This window comes from Myxine glutinosa, chromosome 1, assembly GCF_964187855.1.
Source record: "Myxine glutinosa chromosome 1, kmMyxGlut1.1, whole genome shotgun sequence".
Taxonomy (NCBI): domain Eukaryota; kingdom Metazoa; phylum Chordata; class Myxini; order Myxiniformes; family Myxinidae; genus Myxine; species Myxine glutinosa.
Genome location: NC_136261.1, coordinates 234594217 through 234613575, shown reverse-complemented (window position 1 = coordinate 234613575; position 19359 = coordinate 234594217). Strand labels below are relative to the sequence as shown.

General features: G+C 41.6%; 1 protein-coding gene across 3 annotated transcripts in view; it reads left to right on the top strand.

Annotated features, from left to right (window-relative positions):
* DNAJC14 (DnaJ heat shock protein family (Hsp40) member C14) overlaps positions 1–19359 on the top strand; it is an 87532-nt gene that overhangs the window by 52421 nt on the left and 15752 nt on the right. For all 3 annotated transcript variants that reach the window (XM_068128590.2, XM_068128581.2, XM_068128598.2), the window contains exons 4-6: positions 8494–8600; positions 11224–11343; positions 11577–11737. In XM_068128590.2, the coding sequence (XP_067984691.2) occupies positions 8494–8600; positions 11224–11343; positions 11577–11737 (388 nt within the window). The remainder of the gene's footprint in view (positions 1–8493; positions 8601–11223; positions 11344–11576; positions 11738–19359) is intronic.

Sequence of the window (19359 nt, the reverse complement as noted above, 5' to 3'; positions counted from 1 at the left end):
AGGAGAGATGCAGAAAATAGGGCAAAATGGAGAAGATTGTCATGGGGACCGCAAGGCTAACCCCTGCTCTCGCAGGGAAAATGGCCTTAAAATGCATGTTGTATTTACATTTTGTAGTCCATTGTATAATTTAAATAAACATAAATGCAAATTTCGCATGTGGAAAAAGTAAGTACACCCTTGGCTCCAATAGGTGGTATTGCCCCCTTTGGCAGAAACAACCTCAAGGAGGCATTTCTTATAACTGTGTCCAGTCTCTGACATCGACTGAGAGAAATTTTTGCCCACTCCACCATGCAGAATTCTTTCAGCTGTGCGATGTTTGAGGGGTTTCTTGCATGCACAGCTCGTTTCAAATCCCCCCACAACATCTCGATTGGATTTAGATCCGGGCTTTGACTTGGCCATTCCAGAACCCTCCATTTCTTTCTTTTCCAGCTATTCCTTGTTGGATTTGCTGGTATGTTTAGGGTCATTGTCATGTTGCAAGGTCTACCTTCGGTTGAGCTTCAACTTTCCGACAGATGGCCTCACATTATCCTCAAGCACCCTCTGGTACAATGAAGAATTCATAGTGGATTCTATGATGGTGAGCTGCTCAGGCCCTGATGCAGCAAAGCTGCCCCAAACCATAATATTTCCACCACCATGCTTTACAGTTGGTATCAGGTTCTTGTGGTCAAATGCTGTCTTTGGTTTTCACCAAACATGTCTTCTGGTACTGTGGCCAAATAGCTCTAACTTTGACTCATCTGTCCAGAGCACATTGTTCCAGAAGTGCTGGTCTTTGCCTAGGTGTTCAATGGCAAACTTTAGTCTTGCCTTGATGTTCTTTCTGGACAGCAAAGGTTTCCTCCTGGCACACCTCCCATGTAGATCAAATTTGTGCAGCCTCTTTCTAATGGGAGGCTCGTGCACTTTGACATCAACAGTGGCAAGAGCTACTTGTAGGTCCGTGTTGACATTCTGGGGTTCTTAGAGACTTCTTTCAGCATCTTGCGTTCTGCTCTCAGGCTGAACTTGCTGGGGCGGCCTGGCCTGAACAAGTTGGCAGTTGTTTGGAATCTTCTCCACTTGTATTTGATCTTCCGGACAGTCGAATGATTGATTTCAAATTGTTTGGAGATCTTATTTAAATCCCTTCCCAGACTCGTAGGCATCTATAACCTTCTTTCTGAAGGCCTCAGAGAGCTCTTTTGATCTAGGCATGGTGATGCCGCACACTTCAACAACAAAGAGCAAACCAAACTAAATGTCTGAGGTTTAAATAAGACAGGTTCCTCCAATATCCTCTATGACGATGTTCTAATCATTTGCACCTGAGCTGGTGCACCTGATATTCTAATTTTAGGTATTTGAATTAGTGATAATGTCGGGGTGTACTTACTATTTCCACATGCGAAATTTGCATTTATGTTTATTTAAATTATACAATGGACTACAAATGTAAATGTTTCATGATATTTGTTATATTATATCACCTTTATCTTTCAATATTGTTGAAATGAAGATCAAATAGCTGTATGTTGAAAAAGTCAAAACTTGGACATGGGGTGTACTTACTTTTTTCGTGTGTGTGTGTGTGTGTGTGTGTGTGTGTGTGTGTGTGTGTGTGTGTGTGTGTATATATATATATATATATATATATATATATATATATATATATATATATATATATATATATATATATATATATATATATATAGTATGTTATATATATATGTAAATGTTTATGTATATAATGTTATATATATATGTATACGCCACTATATATATATATATATATATATATATATATATATATATATATATATATATATATATATACACATACATATACAGTGCATTCAGAAAGTATTCAGACCCCTTCACTTTTTTCACATTTTGTTATGTTGCAGTCTTATGCTGAAATCGTTTAAATTCATTTTTTCCCACATCAATCTATACTCTACACAGTTCTACACAGGATTTTAGAAAGTTTTGCAGATTTATTAAAAAGAAAAAACTGCAATATCACATTGACATAAGTATTCATACCCTTTGCTATGACACTTGAAATTTTGCTCAGGTGCCTCCCATTTCTCTTGATCATCTTTGAGATGTTTCTCCACCTTGATTGGAGTCCACCTGTGGTAAAGTCAATTGATTGGACATGATTTGGAAAGGCACACACCTGTCTATAAGGTCTCACAGCTGACGATGCACATCAGATCAAAAACCAAGCCATGAGGTCGAAGGAACTGCCTGCAGAGTTCAGAGACAGGATTGTGTCGAGGCACAGATCTGGAAAAGCCTACAAAAACATCTCTTCTGCATTGAAGGTTCCCAAGAGCACAGTGGCCTCCATAATTCTTAAATGGAAGATGTTTGGAACAACGAGGGCTCTTCCTAGAGCTGGCTGCCCCCTAAACCGAGCAATCCGGGGAGGAAGGGCCTTGGTAAGAGATGTGACCAAGAACCCGAATGGTCCACTCTGGCTGAGCTCCAGAGATCCTGTGTGGAGATAGGGAGAAACTTCCAGAAGGACAACCATCATTGCAACACTCCACCGATCTGGGCTTTATGGCAGAGTGGCCAGACGCGAGCCTCTCCTCAGTGAAAGACACATGAAAGCCTCCTTGGAGTTTGCAGAAAAGCACCTAAAGGACTCTCAGACTGTGAGAAACAAGATTATGTGGTCTGATGAAACCAAGATTGAACTGTTTAGCACACATATATATATATTAAATCCTTCCTCCTCGTTTGGCACCAAAAGCTGAAGTGACAGAACGTATTCGAGAGGATTGTTGAGAAAGTAGATGGGAGGGTTTTACAGACCGTCTTTTCGGAGAGACATCCTGAGAGTATGAAATTTGTCAAGATTGAAAGACATGTTCCACTTGTTTGACCAGTTCGTGATTTTATCTGGGTCTGCAGAGAGTGAAATGGCTGCTTCCTGCCGATCTGAGGGTTGCGATTATGGATCGGCAAAGGGTGGAGTCATCAGCAAAAAGATAGAGAGGATTTTACATAAAGTCGGAGAGATCATTAATGAAGACCAGAAAAAGCACAGGTCCCAGATCACTGCCTTGAGTAACTCCAGCCTGGACAGGAAGAGAGGATGAGAGAATTCCATTTAGAGCCACATGTTGACTACGACCAGAGAGGAAGTCCGCAAGCCAAGCGTGGAGATTTCCATGGATACCATAAGAGGAGAGTTTGGTGAGCATGGCGAGGTTCAGACCATATCGAAGGCACGAGATATGCCAAGGGAGAGGGCTCTGATTTCCTGTCTGGCGTTGAGGACCTCCATCCATTTTTGAGATGGCAGAAGCAGCATGTCCAGGGTAGAGTGGCCTGGTCTGAATCCAAATTGATGAGCAGAGATCAAGCCATTGGAGAAGAGGAAGGATTTAATATTGGAAGCGTTGATGGATTCCATGACCTTGCTGATGGTTGCGAGCAGGCTGTTTGGTCTGTATTTGCAAGGATCTGTTTTAGCACCTTTTTGTGTAAAGCAGTAATGTTGGCTGATTTCCAAGCAGATGGCAGATAACCTTGAGCAAAAGAGAGGGCGAAGAGAACAGAGGGAGGGTCAGATAGAGCGGCAGAGCAGGATTTTAGGACCTGTGGGCTGATGCCGTCTGAAAAATGAAAAAAAAAACATGGAAAAAAAAAACGAAGTGAGTGACTGGTTTTGCATTATTATCTCATTCTGTGCCAAATTTCATTAAAGCTCGAGGAAACGAGGTTATGAGTGTGTTGATTTCACTTGAAAATTTGGTTTCAATTGTAGATGAAGGATGGGGGGGGGGGGGGGGGGTGGAGATGATAGCTTTTGCGAGGATGATAGCTTTTTTGTTTTTGGTGATTAAATTCATTTTTGTCAGATTGTGAACACCCTGCTCACTCATGGTAGCTGAAAGTAGTCCTTTAAAGTAATTGCTGATAGTGCTGGTAGGAAGATTTTTTTTATGCCTCCATTGACGATGTCGCCGGAGGCATTATGTTTTCAGGTTGTCTCCGTCCGTCCGTCCATCCGTCTGTCTGTCCATGATAGGTTTTCGTTACCGCGATAACTTGAGAATGGCTGAAGGGATCTTAGTCAAACTTGGTGCAGTTATGTATAACTAGGGCATGCCCGTACTATATATATATCTAAAATTATATCCCCCCCCCTCTATTTACATGAAATGGTTTGGTTCATGAAATGTTTTGGTCCATTCGCAACGCCAAAGCGAACGGCGAACGCTTTACATGAAATGGTTTGGTCCATGAAATGTTTTGGTCCATTCGCAACGCCAAAGCGAACGGCGAACGGCTTGCGAGTACAGTGACAATCCCCCCGGGGTTTTAATTAGTTTTAAAACGGAGCTTGGCAACCGCTGGCGTTCTTTAGCCGGCAGCTTCGCCCGCCCGAACGCCGTTACAGTACCTTCGACCGCGAGTTGCTCGGACTTCACTTGGCGGTCAGGCACTTCCGCCATCTGCTCGTGCGAGTACAGTGACAATCCCCCCCCCCCCCCCCCCTCTATTTACATGAAATGGTTTTTATTAGTTTTAAAACATAGTTTAACGCCAACATAGCGCCAACATAGTTTGCAAACGTGAAATAAATGAATACGCTCTCAAATGTGCCATCCGAGGCAGAGTGTGTCCGCCACGTTCGGCACACGCGATAGCTCGCTGCTCTCTGATTGGTTGAATCGTTTTTTGGACATAGCTCGGTAAGTAATTGTCCGATTAATATGAAACCTTGAAAAGGCACATCCTCGGGTCCCCAGCAATATACCTGGCAAGTTTAAAGTATATCGGACCCGTGGTTGTCGAGAAACAGCGGTCACAGACAAACAAACGTACAAACGTACAAACGTACAAACGTACAAACAAACACACAGAGATTACTGGAATTATAGATAGATGAGGGAAATATAAACTGATTCGATTTTGGAGTCATGAAGTCAAAAGTCAGACATGACTATGTCATGTTCGGTAAAATAAAAAAACCTGTTATTGCAATAACTTGTAAATCAGTGATGGGATTCTGACCAAATTTGGTACAATTATGTAGAATGATGTAAAGATGAACTGATTCGAATTTGGGGACAAGAGGTCAAAGGTCAAAGTCCTAATAGGCCTATAACCTGAGAATGCCTGAAGTGATCTCATTCAAACTTGGTACAGATATGTATAATGATGTAAAGAATAACTAATTCGATTTTGGGGTCAATAGGTCAAAGTCTGTAAAAGGTCTATAACTTGAGAATGGCTAAAGGGATCTAATTCAAACTTGGTGCAGATATGTACAGTCGTGGCCAAAAATATTGGCACCCTTGCACTTTTTTCAAATAATGCACCATTTCCTCCAGATAATTGTTGAAATTAAAAAATCTTTTGATATCCACATATTCTTTGGTTTGCAGTGGAACAAACAAAAAAAAAAACTGAAAAAATTACTAAATCTTAGCTTATTCCACACAGAAATCCTAAAATGGCCCGGACAATATTATTGGCACCTTTTAGAAATAATTGGATCTCAAGCAGGTGATTCTTCTTTACTTTGGAATTTAACTCCCCTGTGGTGAGTTGCAGGTGCCTGCAATAAAAATCACTCATTCAACCATTTTGAATGGAGAAAAGGAGTCATTCTGCTGTGTTGTGTCACTGTGTGTACCGCAATGAGCATGGAGAAAAGAAATAAAACCAGAGAATTGTCTGAGGGGGACAGACACATTATTGTAGCCAAGCATGGACAATCTCAAGGCTACAAGTCCATCTCCAGAGACTTTGATGTTCCTGTGTCCACCATACACAATGTTATCAGGAAGTTTAAGGCCCATGGCACTGTAGCCAACCTCCCTGGACGTGGCCGCAAGAGAAAACTTGATCGAAGATTGCAGCGAAGGATTGTTCGAACGGTGGAGAAAGCACCTCGATCAACTGCCCAACAGATTCAAGCTGACCTTCAGACACAAGGTACGACAGTTTCAAATCGCACCATTCGTCACCAACTTGATGAAAGGGCTTCTATGGTAGGAAACCCAACAGGACCCCACTGCTGAGAGAGAGAGACATAAGAAAGCTTGACTGGAGTTTGCCGAAACACACCTGAACAAGCCAAAATCCTGGGAGAATGTCATATAGACAGATGAGACTAAATTGGAGCTTTTTTGGTAAGGCACATCATCTCTGTGTTTACAGAAAACAAAATGAAGCCTTCAAAGAAAAGAACACCTTCCCGACAGTCAAACATGGAGGAGGTTCAGTGATGTTTTGGGGTTGCTGTGTTGCCTCTGGCACTGGGTGCCTTGAATGTGTGCATGGCATCATGAAATCAGGAGATAGCCAAGGCATTTCGGAGCACAATGTTCAACCCAGTGTCAGAAAGCTGGGTCTCCGTCGAAGGTCGTGGGTCTTGCAGCAGGACAATGACCCCAAACACACTTCAAAAAGCACCCAGGAATGGTTCAAGCCAAAACACTGGACTGTTCTGAAGTGGCCAGAAATGAGTCCAGAACTAAATCCCATTGAATACGTGTAGGGAGATCTGAAAAAAGCGGTTGGGAGAAGGCACCCTTAAAATCTGGGAGAACTGGAGCAGCTTGCACAAGAAGAGTGGGCCAAACTGCCAGTAGAGAGGTGGAGCAAGCTCAATCATGGCTGTAGGAAGCGCTTGACTGCAGTTATTTTGTCCAAAGGCTGTACTACCAAATATTATGTCGAGGGTATCAATAATTTTGTCAATGCCATTTCTTTTTATTTTCTGATTTGAAAGGATATACAGTCGGACCCCGCTATTCTCGGGGGATACGTTCCTGGAAAATCCGCGAATAGCGAAACCCGCAAATAGCGGGGCATTGTTTCAATGGAAAAAAGGGGGGATAGGTTCCCGAGGCGTGAAAATCCGCGAATAGAGAGGACCAAACCTCGAACTGTGAGGCAAAATCCGTGAATGGTGACGCAAATCCCGAGAATGTCGATGATAATCCACGAAGGTTGATGGAAATTTGCGAAGGTCGATGAAAATCCCGTGAATGTATGCCACGGCATTGTTTAAATGGGGAAAAGAGGGATACGTGTTAGGTTCCCGGCAGTTCCTGATTCATGGAGGAATTTTATTTTTAAAGTTTAAAATGTATTTGACCGCAAATGCACATGATTACCGTTTCACAAAAAAATGCTTACAAATTTTAAAAAACGACAACACCAGGTACGATTTCCAATTTATTGAAGGAATGCGCTTTCAATCTATTAAAAGTGCTTAACCATGCCATACCGTGAAAGTAAAAAAAAAAACACGACACCATCATGTACGAGTTAAAAAATTTATTTTACAAACACATGCAACTTTCAAATGATGATGATGGTGATTAATTAAAATCGCAAGAATTCCTCGAACCTTGAGGGTGACCCAAATGATGATGCAGCAAAATTCGCGCCCGCGAAAGCCGTTAAAACACAAAGCATACAGCAGTGAATGTATGGTACTGTACTGTACTGTACAAACAGGTCATGCTCACTGCTTGTATAAGATGTTTTTTGCATACGTCCACCTGCTTCATGTATGGCTGGTAAAAGATGGGTTTTATAAATGTGTCAAGCTAGTGGCTCGTGAAATTTCTTTTTGCTCCCCTGAAAAACCGCGAATTCGCGGAGCACAGCTGCGAAAAGAAAAAAAAGAAAAACGTGAATTAAAGTTTTTCCCGCTAATAGAGACATGTCATATTTTATCAACCGCAAATACGCGGATTCCGCGAGTAGCGGGGTCTGACCGTATTAAGTTCTGAATAAAAAAAAACAAAGGTTCTGTCATATTAACAGTGAAATAAGGAATTGTGGAGACCAAATACTTTCGTTAATTTCAACTTATTTTTCGAGAAAAATGTTAGTTATTTGAAAAATTTGCAAGGCTGCCAATATTTTTGGCCACGACTGTTTAATGATGTAAAGATTAAGTGATTAGATTTTGGGGTCCCAAGGTCAAAGGTCATGTCAGGTAAAATTGTGATAACTTGTGAACAGCTGAAGGGATTTAAATTAATACTTGGTACAGGTTTGTCAATGGAGAAGATTGTCATGGGGCCCGCAAGGCTAACCCCCGCTCTAGCAGGGAAAGTGGCCTTATAATGCCTTTGTTTTTTGTACAGGTATGTATAATGATGTAAGCATGAACTGATTACATTTTGGGGTCAAGAGGTCAAAGGTCAGAGACCATGTCAATGTGATATCTTGAAAACAGCTGGATGGATTTAAATCAAATTGCTACAAGTGTTATAATGATGTAATAATGTGGGCGGAGGCATATCGGTTGACATCGTGACATTGAAGAGTGTTGTTATAGTTTTTAACTTGTTTCACAATGTTTCAGTAACCTGAGACTAAACTCATACAGTTAAAAAAAAACTGCTGCTTGGTTTCTTGTTGAATTTGGTTGTTGTTTTCAAAAGGTGAGGAAAGTGATTTATCTCTAAATCATCGATTCATGCAAATAAGGAAGGTTGTCTTTTTGAACAGGTACACCCAGACAAGTGTCGGCACCCCCGGGCGGAAGAAGCATTCAAGGTGCTAAGAGCAGCATGGGACATACTATCCGATCCCATGCGCAAGCGCGAGTATGATAGGTAAATGCAAGCCTCATCTTTGGACATACTGACTAACCTTTCTTGTGCTGATCATGGAATATCTATCTATAATTCCACTAATCTCTGTGTGTATGTTTGTTTGTATGTTTGTCTGTGACCGCTGTTTCTCGACAACTACCGGTCCGATATACTTGAAACTTGCCAGGTATATTGCTGGGGACCCGAGGATGTGCCTTTTCAAGGTTTTAAATTAATCGCAGAAGTAGTTACCGAGCTATGTCCAAAAAACGATTCAACCAATCAGAGAGCAGCGAGCTATCACGTGTGCCGAACGTGGCGAACAGACTCTGCCTCGGATGGCACATTTGAGAGCGTATTCATTTATTTCCCGTCGGCAAACTATGTTGCCGTTAAACTATGTTTTAAAACTAATAAAAACTAATTTGCGATTCATCGTATTCATCGCTTCACATTTGCGACAGTGAAGACTTCACTTCCGGCAGCCAATCACAGAACGCGTTGTTGCGAGCCCGAGAGCCTGCGCCATTACGGTTCGTAATTCGATTTCTTCCGGAGAAAATAATAATTTCTCGATTTCTTATGCGCATTATTTCTCCCAATTCAGTCAGAGCGAAGGGCGGAAGCGAAGAGCGTTGTTTTTTTTGTTTACGGGCGTACGGGCGGGGTAGAGCGTACGGGTAGCGTTTTTTTTTTTTTTTGGCAAGGAACGGGCACCCACGTACGGGCATGCCCTAGTACCTTTAAATAGAGGAAAGTCTGGACTTGAATCAAGACTTCAAATAACAGAAGTTATAACTGCGAGCAAAAGTTAAAAGTAATCATGGTTCGCGTTTGCACATTGCAATGTGTATTGGAAGCATCTTTGGAAGTAATGACTCGAGTTGAAAGATATTGTTACGAAAATCACTTGGGGTTTAATTGCTTTGCAATGAATGTTCACAGAAGGCATTTTGTGTCACTAGAATAGCAGCGGTCAGAAGAGATTTTGTGGAGAGCTCCTTGTTGCCCTGATATGTGTCATTGATATTTTCGTCGTAGATGAATACGTAATGGACTTTCCGTATTTTTGGAACCTGTGTAAAAATTAAAAATTGATACTGATATCCGTCCGGTATGAGCCCACCAGTATATCGAAATCGGAAAAAATCGCTACCTGCGGAGCTTTCTGAACTCGTTCATCATTGGAGTGACTACGCTTATGGCCAGTTTGTTAAAGTGACAAATCTATTTTGCATGTGTTCATGATGTGATTCATCAAATGATTGGTCCACTTCCACATCGAGAGAGGAGAGCGAGGAATTTGTACATCGACATGTAAGTACCTGGTAGTGTACTTGCTTATGATTTGTCCAGTCTGGGTTTGATTTGTGAACTAGAACGGCACTTGGTAGAGCACATACCTCTGCCGGGCTCAACAGTTTACATTTGTTACCCTGCTGATAGGCCAGATCTGCATCCGGACCTGAACCAAAATCGAATTGGCTTGTTCTTGTCACCTATCCAACTCATCCACCAATTTTGTCATAATCCTTGCGCAACTTTTTTAAATATCGTGCTACATATCGTTTTTGGCCCGATCTCTCAATTATGAAAAATCACTTTGATATATATTTTTTAATCGTATCTGGATAGTCACCATAATCAAATCGATTCATTCTTGTCACCTACCCAACTAATTCACCAAGTTTTGTCATAATCCATCCACAACTTTTGGAAATATCATGCTGTATATATTTTATTTTTGGCCCCATTTGTTATGGTGAAGAATCGCTTGTAAATTACAGTATTTTTATCCGGATCCTGATCTTCACCAAAATCGAATCAATTCTTCCTTGGCACACATCCAAGGAAATTTTTCAGATATCCTGCTTACTGATAGACAGACACATAGACAGGCATGAAAACATAACCTGCACCCACCTTTGGTGGAGGAGGTAATGAGGAAGACCCAACGACAAATTATCACCATGATGCTTTACAAACCGGGTGTTGAACATAGAGTACGCTGCGAGGGAAAACCAGGTGTTGAACGATAGAGTATGCTGCTAGGGAAAATGATCCAAATGTACCTTTTCCTAATACCTGCTCGTTGATGACAGTGATCCAATACTGTGCCTTTCGAAAGGAGTAGGCCACAGTGTTGTACCCTGGTCAAATTCCACATTTATATTCTTGGCTTCACCTGGAGAGATGCACAAAATCCAAGTTGCCATGCTTACTGAAAGTATTATTGCCTACTACCTTTGTGACGCCTAAACGATCATTTTGCTCGGACCTTGCTTGCTTGCATAATTTCCATTTAAGCCTGTCGTTAGGTAAGTGTAAGCTTGGGCGTATGAAGGAATTTGTACACAATATTTTGGAGGAAAAAGACATTGGAAGACATCAGTGTATTTTGCATAAATTGCAAGGATGTTGGTAAAAGTGCAAGCACATGGTATGTGGGATTTGAACCTAGATTCCCATCCATATAATCAGCCATGGGTTCAGAAGGTAACACAAATGCTTTCTGTTTCTATCTGTGCAGTGCCAGATCACAGAACTGGCTGAAAGGTGCAGCCAATCGTGATTTGGGGTTTTTCACACATGAGGTGTTTGTTTGTATTCATGACATTATTTTTTGTTTGCTTGTGCATCTCAGCAAGCAGGAGACTGAAGACAAACTGAGAAAAGCTATGAATGATTTCATGATGAAGCTCCAAAAGGATATAGATGAAGCTGTAAACACCATGAGCTGTGTCAAGTGTGGTGGCAAACACAAGTAAGAGCAAGGTGCAATGGTAATTGCGTATTTTAAATGTCTCACTATTTGATGAATCTGCAGAGAGAGTGTTGATTTTTTTAAAATTACCTTGATGTTGCAACTTGGGGTTGTTTATTTTATACACCTTTCGCTCAGCCGTATCTTGGCTTTGAACTCTTGCCTTTGAAAGTTGTGATTTCTTGCCACAAGTCGGTGAGTTGTTTCAACCCTGTGGTCTGTGGTTCTCGCAGGCGGTACAAAGTGGAGCGAACTGTTTGGGCCGGACGTTACTGCGCCCGATGTGACACCCTGCATGGTGCAATGGAAGGCGATTTGTGGGCTGAGTCGAGCATGCTGGGCTTCAAAATTACCTTCTATGCATTAATGGATGGTCAGATTTACGACGTGACAGGTCAGTTGTGTTTAAATAAAATGTTGTAGGGAAAGGTATAGGCTCCGGGCCAGGTATGGTCCATCTGCACCCCCCCCCACAACTCTCCGACCCTGGGTTTTTCTGAACCATTGGGGTGTCCTGGGGTGGAAATCAACTGGTAACAGTAAATAAACTTGGACTCACTACCCATTTGGTACCTATATTGGATGGTACCCTCAAAACAGCATATTTTTAAATCCGCGTTGCGCCATATTCGACACACGTGTTCTTTTGGTATTTGTGCCTGCTAATATTAACTCAGAATAAAAAGTTATATACCAAAAGAAAGCTGTTCATCTACTGATCATCATAGAATATTGACACATTACTTATAATGGTACCTTAATGGTCATAACTAGTGCTGAATAGCAGTACCCCACTTTAACGTAACTTAATTCGGTATCGACCGTACTATTTCATCTTACACACATAATATGAACACATTACACCTGATATGCTTACATATATATTTTATTGGCTTTCTCCTGTATATCAGCTTTAATTTGATACCAGATACATCCCCATAGCTTCAATTCTCTTTTTTATACAGCGTGTCAAAGATACTACCGGTATGGGGTGATATTGTAGGCGATGCTGCATTTGTCAATTTACAAATGCTGCCACGTATATCATGTACATATATGTTGGACACATGACAAAATCTATGTATTGTTAATATGTGTTACTTAATATATTGTATTGATGTATCACTGCAGTTTATTGCAGGAATTTTGACGAAAATGGCATGCAGATCCTTCCATGTTTGTATCCTGCGTAAATTGAGATCATCAGATTGTACAATTATGTTATTTAAGTGTCTCTTACAGCGACAGAACGAGTCAATTAGTTAAGTTAAACACCTTTTTTTACATAGTTAAGTATGCAATATAAGATATTTTTTATAATTAAGATGCAATTTATAATAATTATTCAGCTTGGTACTTACCAATATTTTGATGTGTTTTGCAGGTGAAGTAACAACGCTAATATGGAACATCTGGCGCGAGCGAAACGTACACGTGAGAGTGAACAACCACCCATTGTGTGCATAACTCATGTAAAGGGACTGAGCTATGGAGAGTTGCACTTGTTATCTGGACTCAAAAATTCTGAGAAGAAATTGGCCAAGCTGCAGGAGGTCAAAGAAAGACGCCTTGCACAACCCCCACAGTCTCCGCATATGATGAAGGACACATGTGATTTGGTCCCTGAATCTCTGGCCGAACACCATGGTTTCCACTGGGAGTGTTACAAGCGTTTCACGATGAACTTAGACAGACTGAACCCTCCTACTGCAGGTACATCTGAAACAACTGGTGCCACAACTCAGCGGATGGCCCGTACTAGTTCTGGTGACAAGATCATATTTAAGCCAGACTGTATCTTCTGTTCTTCGGAAAGTCGTAAAAAAGTGAAAGTGCATGGCAGTTGGACTACCCAGGGGATGAGCCAGTTCGAGTATGAAGGCTGGAAGCCGGTACTGGAGATGGCTGAAATGAAGCAAGATGAAACGCTCTTAATGAGGATCCGAGGCCATGATCTTTTTGCCTCTGAGGCAAAGTTCCACAAAACTTGCCGTATGAAATATATGCAAAAGCCAGAGAAATGGCGCAGTACTGACGAAGAGGCACAGCACCATCAAGGAGAATTAGAAGAAGCCCACAGACAGGCATTCGATGTGGTATGTGATGCCATTGAAAGGGATGTGTTAATGGCCAAGAAGATAATGAAACTATCCGACCTGAGGCAAATGTATGTCATTAACCTGCAAACCAGCAAATATGCGAAACCTGACTACCGAGCCAGCAAACTAAAACTGAAGCTTGAAAACCACGAGCCTTTCAGGGAGAGACTATCATTCTGTGATCTGGGAAAGTCCTACATAATATTCAGCACTGCAATTGACGTCCAGACAGCAGTGAAACAAGCCTTCAAATTGGGATCAAGAGATATGCCTGAGAGTGCAGGTAGCCATTTACGACTGTCAATTCTGGATGATTTCTCGAATGCCCCAGAACTGAAATGGCCACCAAGTCCTTCTGATCTCCAACAAATGGACGATGTTATACCAGATTCACTCAAGAAGCTGCTATGCTACATCATAACTGGAACAACATCAGCAAGGTCACAACGAAGCCAGCGATTAGTTCAATCAATCGGCCAAGATATCTGTCGCGCTGCCACCAAAGGCTCTTGGAAGCTTCCAAAACACATCATCATGTGCACGTCCCTGAGACATCTATACAGAAGTGAAAAGCTCATAACCCTTCTTAATAGAATGGGACACTGTGAGAGTTATTCATTTTCACTTGAATTGGAGACTGCACTGGCCGAATCAGTGATGAAGTCATCGACACAACTCTCCAACCAAATCATCAGGTCACCACGAGAGCCGTCTGTCTTCCACTCGGAGTTTGACAATTTCGACTCATTGGTGAATGATCTGACAGGAAAAGGTTCTGTTCATACAGCACACGGGATCATGATGCAAGAAGTCAGTGATCATGCCGCATCTGGTCCAGCAAGGCCAACTCAAGTTAGGACCAAACGGCGTTCTCTGCAGTTGATGCCAAAGAGTTGCCTCAGCTGGAATCGTCTCAAGAAGAAACAGACTCGCGCGTGATATTATACGTAAACTACGCCAGGAGCCAGAAATATGAGTTTGTTCGAGTGAAGAGCCCAGACTCGGATGTATTCTTCATCTTACTGCACTACGCCGCATCGATAAACGACATAAAGATACTGTTTGACACAGGCACAGGAAACAAGCAGAGGCTAATAAACGTCAGTAAACTCGCAGCAGACTTCGGCCAAGAGAAGAGTACTGCTCTTATGGCACTTCACGCCTACAGCGGTTGTGACAGCACTAGCGCTTTCCGAGGGATTGGAAAAATCAAACCTGTTAAAACGCTGCTTCGTCTGCCGCAATACATCCCTATTCTCAACAAGCTTGGAGATACGTGGGATGTGCCAGAAGAGCTGAACAATCAACTAGACAGCTTCACATGTGCCATGTATGGAAGAGGAAAGGTATCACACGTTGATGATCTGCGACTCCTGAGAATAAATGAGCTATGTGCCAAGGAGAATCGTCACCTACCCTCAGGCAATGTAGACATGGCCAATATTCCACCATGTATGAGGAGCCTCACACAGCACATCCGAAGGGTCAACCACCAAGTGGGAATTTGGAAGAGAGCTCACGTTCCTCGACCAAGGATTCCCAAAGCAAGTCCAGGCCATGGCTGGGAAGAGGAGAAAGGCTGCCTGGATCCTCTCTGGTATGATGGAGACATGCTTCCGCGTGAGCTGGCTGATATAGCTCAGGTCATGTCAGACGACGATGAGAGTGATGATGAATCAGGTGATGAAACACCTGATGATATGGATCGTGTTTTGTACAGTGATACCGATGAAAGTGACAGTGACGATGACTGATCATGATGGACATATGCCATTCGTGCAAGCAAGCCAACTTGACTGCACTCATGCAGTGTTTGACTTTTGTTGATAATTAACAAAATGCAATTGTTTGTTTGTGTTCTTTTGAGAGTGGATACTTGTATTATATGATATAATGTGGTTAACTGAGTGTACGACATACATATGTAATTGTAGGGATAAAACTGACTGTTAATATTATTATGATATCTGTTGTTGAGCAATAATGTTTGGTTTATCATCAAAATATTCGATACTAAAATTTTTTTCAATGGGATGTTAAAATTTAGTTTCAAATAAGAAATATTTTTACTTTTACAGTAAATATTCGAGCATTACATTGTTACTGTTCTGTGGAAGGTGTTTGACCCAGTGTATGAATATTAATATGATGATATTAAAAACTACTGTGATTAATAAACAAGTTTTTCTTGTTTAATATGTTAATAAGATGGCAGTATGATTATGATATTCGATTATGAATGACATTTATAAGTGTAATAGGCAGTTCTTTTGAATATAGACAAAGACTGTTACCGAGATTATATGATTCATGGTTCCCGCGAAACAGGTAGTATCTTTGACACGCTGTATAAAAAAGAGAATTGAAGCTATGGGGATGTATCTGGTATCAAATTAAAGCTGATATACAGGAGAAAGCCAATAAAATATATATGTAAGCATATCAGGTGTAATGTGTTCATATTATGTGTGTAAGATGAAATAGTACGGTCGATACCGAATTATGTTACGTTAAAGTGGGGTACTGCTATTCAGCACTAGTTATGACCATTAAGGTACCATTATAAGTAATGTGTCAATATTCTATGATGATCAGTAGATGAACAGCTTTCTTTTGGTATATAACTTTTTATTCTGAGTTAATATTAGCAGGCACAAATACCAAAAGAACACGTGTGTCGAATATGGCGCAACGCGGATTTAAAAATATGCTGTTTTGAGGGTACCATCCAATATAGGTACCAAATGGGTAGTGAGTCCAAGTTTATTTACTGTTACCAGTTGATTTCCACCCCAGGACACCCCAATGGTTCAGAAAAACCCAGGGTCGGAGAGTTGTGGGGGGGGGTGCAGATGGACCATACCTGGCCCGGAGCCTAGTACGATGAACGTTTAGCATGTAGTATGGGACAAAGTTTGCAATACATACCATTTGGCCTGCATTTTAAATTCCTTTCTCCAGGTCCCTAATTCCTAAGTACGTGTGTGTGTGTGTGTGTGTGTGTGTGTGTGTGTGTGTGTGTGTGTGTGTGTGTGTGTGTGTGTGTGTGTGTGTGTGTGTGTGTGTGTGTGTGTGTGTGTGTGTGTGTGTGTGTGTGTGTGTGTGTGTGTGTGTGTGTGTGTGTGTGTGTGTATGTATGTATGTATGTGTATATATATATATGTATTTATTTATTTTTTTCACATGAAAAAGTAAGTACACCTTATGTAAAGTTTTGACAATTTCAACATACAGCTATTTGATCTTCATTTCAACAATATTGAGAGATAAAGGTGATATAATACAACAAATATCATGAAACATTTACATTTTGTAGTCCATTGTATAATTTAAATAAAAATAAATGCAAATTTCGCATGTGGAAAAAGTAAGTACACCCCTACATTTATCACTACTTCAAATACTTAAAATTAGAATCAGGTGCACCAGCTCAGGTGCAAATGATTAGAACATCGTTAGAGAGGATCTTGGAGGAACCTGTCTTATTTAAACCTCAGACATTTAGTTTGGTTTGCTCTTTGTTGTTTAAGTGTGCGGCGTCACCATGCCTAGATCAAAAGAGCTCTCTGAGGCCTTCAGAAAGAAGGTTATAGATGCCTACGAGTCTGGGAAGGGATTTAAAAAGATCTCCAAACAATTTGAAATCAATCATTCGACTGTCCGGAAGATCATCTACAAGTGGAGAAGATTCCAAACAACTGCCAACTTGTTCAGACCAGGCCGCCCCAGCAAGTTCAGCCCGAGATCAGACCGCAAGATGCTGAAAGAAGTCTCGAAGAACCCCAGAATGTCATCACGGGACCTACAGGTAGCTCTTGCCACTGTTGATGTCAAAGTGCACAGGTCTACCATTAGAAAGAGGCTGCACAAACTTGATCTACATGGGAGGTGTGCCAGGAGGAAACCTTTGCTGTCCAGAAAGAACATCAGGGCAAGACTAAAGTTTGCCAATGAACACCTAGGCAAAGACCAGCAGTTCTGGAACAATGTGCTCTGGACAGATGAGTCAAAGGTAGCGCTATTTGGCCACAGTACCAGAAGACATGTTTGGCAAAAACCAAAGACAGCATTTGACCACAAGAACCTGATACCAACTGTAAAGCATGGTGGTGGAAATATTATGGTTTGGTGCAGCTTTGCTGCATCAGGGCCTGGGCAGCTCACCATCATAGAATCCACTATGAATTCTTCATTGTTCCAGAGTGTGCTTGAGGATAATGTGAGGCCATTTGCCGGAAAGTTGAAGCTCAACCGAAGGTGGACCTTGCAACATGACATTGACCCTAAACATACCAGTAAATCCACCAAGGAATGGCTGAAAAGAAAGAAATGGAGGGTTCTGGAATGGCCAAGTCAAAGCCCGGATCTGAATCCCATCGAGATGTTGTGGGGGGATTTGAAATGAGCTGTGCATGCAAGAAACCTCTCAAACATCACACAGCTGAAAGAATTCTGCATGGAGGAGTGGGCAAAAATTTCTCCCAGTCGATGTCAGAGACTGGTTGACAGTTATAAGAAACGCCTAATTGAGGTTGTTTCTGCCAAAGGGGGCAATACCACCTATTAGAGCCAAGGGTGTACTTACTTTTTCCACATGCGAAATTTGCATTTATGTTTATTTAAATAATACAATGGACGACAAAATGTAAATGTTTCATGATATTTGTTTTATTATATCACCTTTATCTATCAATATTGTTGAAATGAAGATCAAATAGCCGTATGTTGAAATATGTTGAAAAAGTCAAAACTTTACATGGGGTGTACTTACTTTTTCATGTGACTGTGTATATATATATATATATATATATATATATATATATATATGTGTGTGTGTGTGTGTATATATATATATATATATATATATATATATATGTGTGTGTGTGTATATATATATATATATATATATATATATATATATATATATATATATGCTGTATATATATATATATATATATATATATATATATATATATATATATATATATATATATAGAGTCCACGAGGCCGCTACCCATATATATATATTATGTGTGTATATATATATATGTATATATATATATATGTATATATATATATATATATATATATATAGTTGCGGATCTCGAGCCCATCGACGTACAGAGGGGGGGGGGGGGGTTAAACCCTTTTCCCCCTCGGGCCTTCAAGTCCACGAGGCCGCTACCAACTTTACACTCGTGGGGCGGATTGCGGAGCAATTCCAGCCGCCACCCCCCGGAGCGAGCGTGCGGAAGGGTATCTGGTCGAATCCCCAAGTACCTTCTATACACACGCCACCACGAGAACGGGGACTGGACCTCGCACGAGTCACGCTGGTCTGATACGCCCGAGTGGTTTGCGTGTCACGTGACTCGTGCCGTTAATTCTTACTGAACCCAATTGAGCGGTTTTATTTCGGACAATGCGAAGCAAATGGTGGGAAGAGACGTGAACGGCCAAATGGAAGCAAAGGTACACAGGTTTATTATTACAATTTGAACAAATGATCAGGGCAAAGAGACACAGGGTAGAAACTTAACGCCCTTAACTTAATTTCCTGGACAAGGGCCCTCTCACTCACGCGGGGAAAAGGATGAAGAAGGATGCGCTCAAAGCGCGGCCGTTGGTGCCGTTCGCCCCGGACAGCTCGTTGGGCGTGTCCCTCAAGATGTTCGCGGCACGTGCAGGGAGCCCAGGCAGGGAGATCGTTGGGGTCTCGGGCCCCTGGAAAGATCGTCCTCGAAAGCGCTTATAACAGGGGCAGAACTCAACGACAGGAACAGTTCGTGCTTTCGATCACAGAGCGCAGAGAGAGCTGATCACAGAGAGCCTCGATCACACGCACAGTCGCTTCAGAATCCCGGGACAGAGAGCTCGTTTGGGGATCCGGGGCAGGGTTTTATAGCCCCTCCCCAGA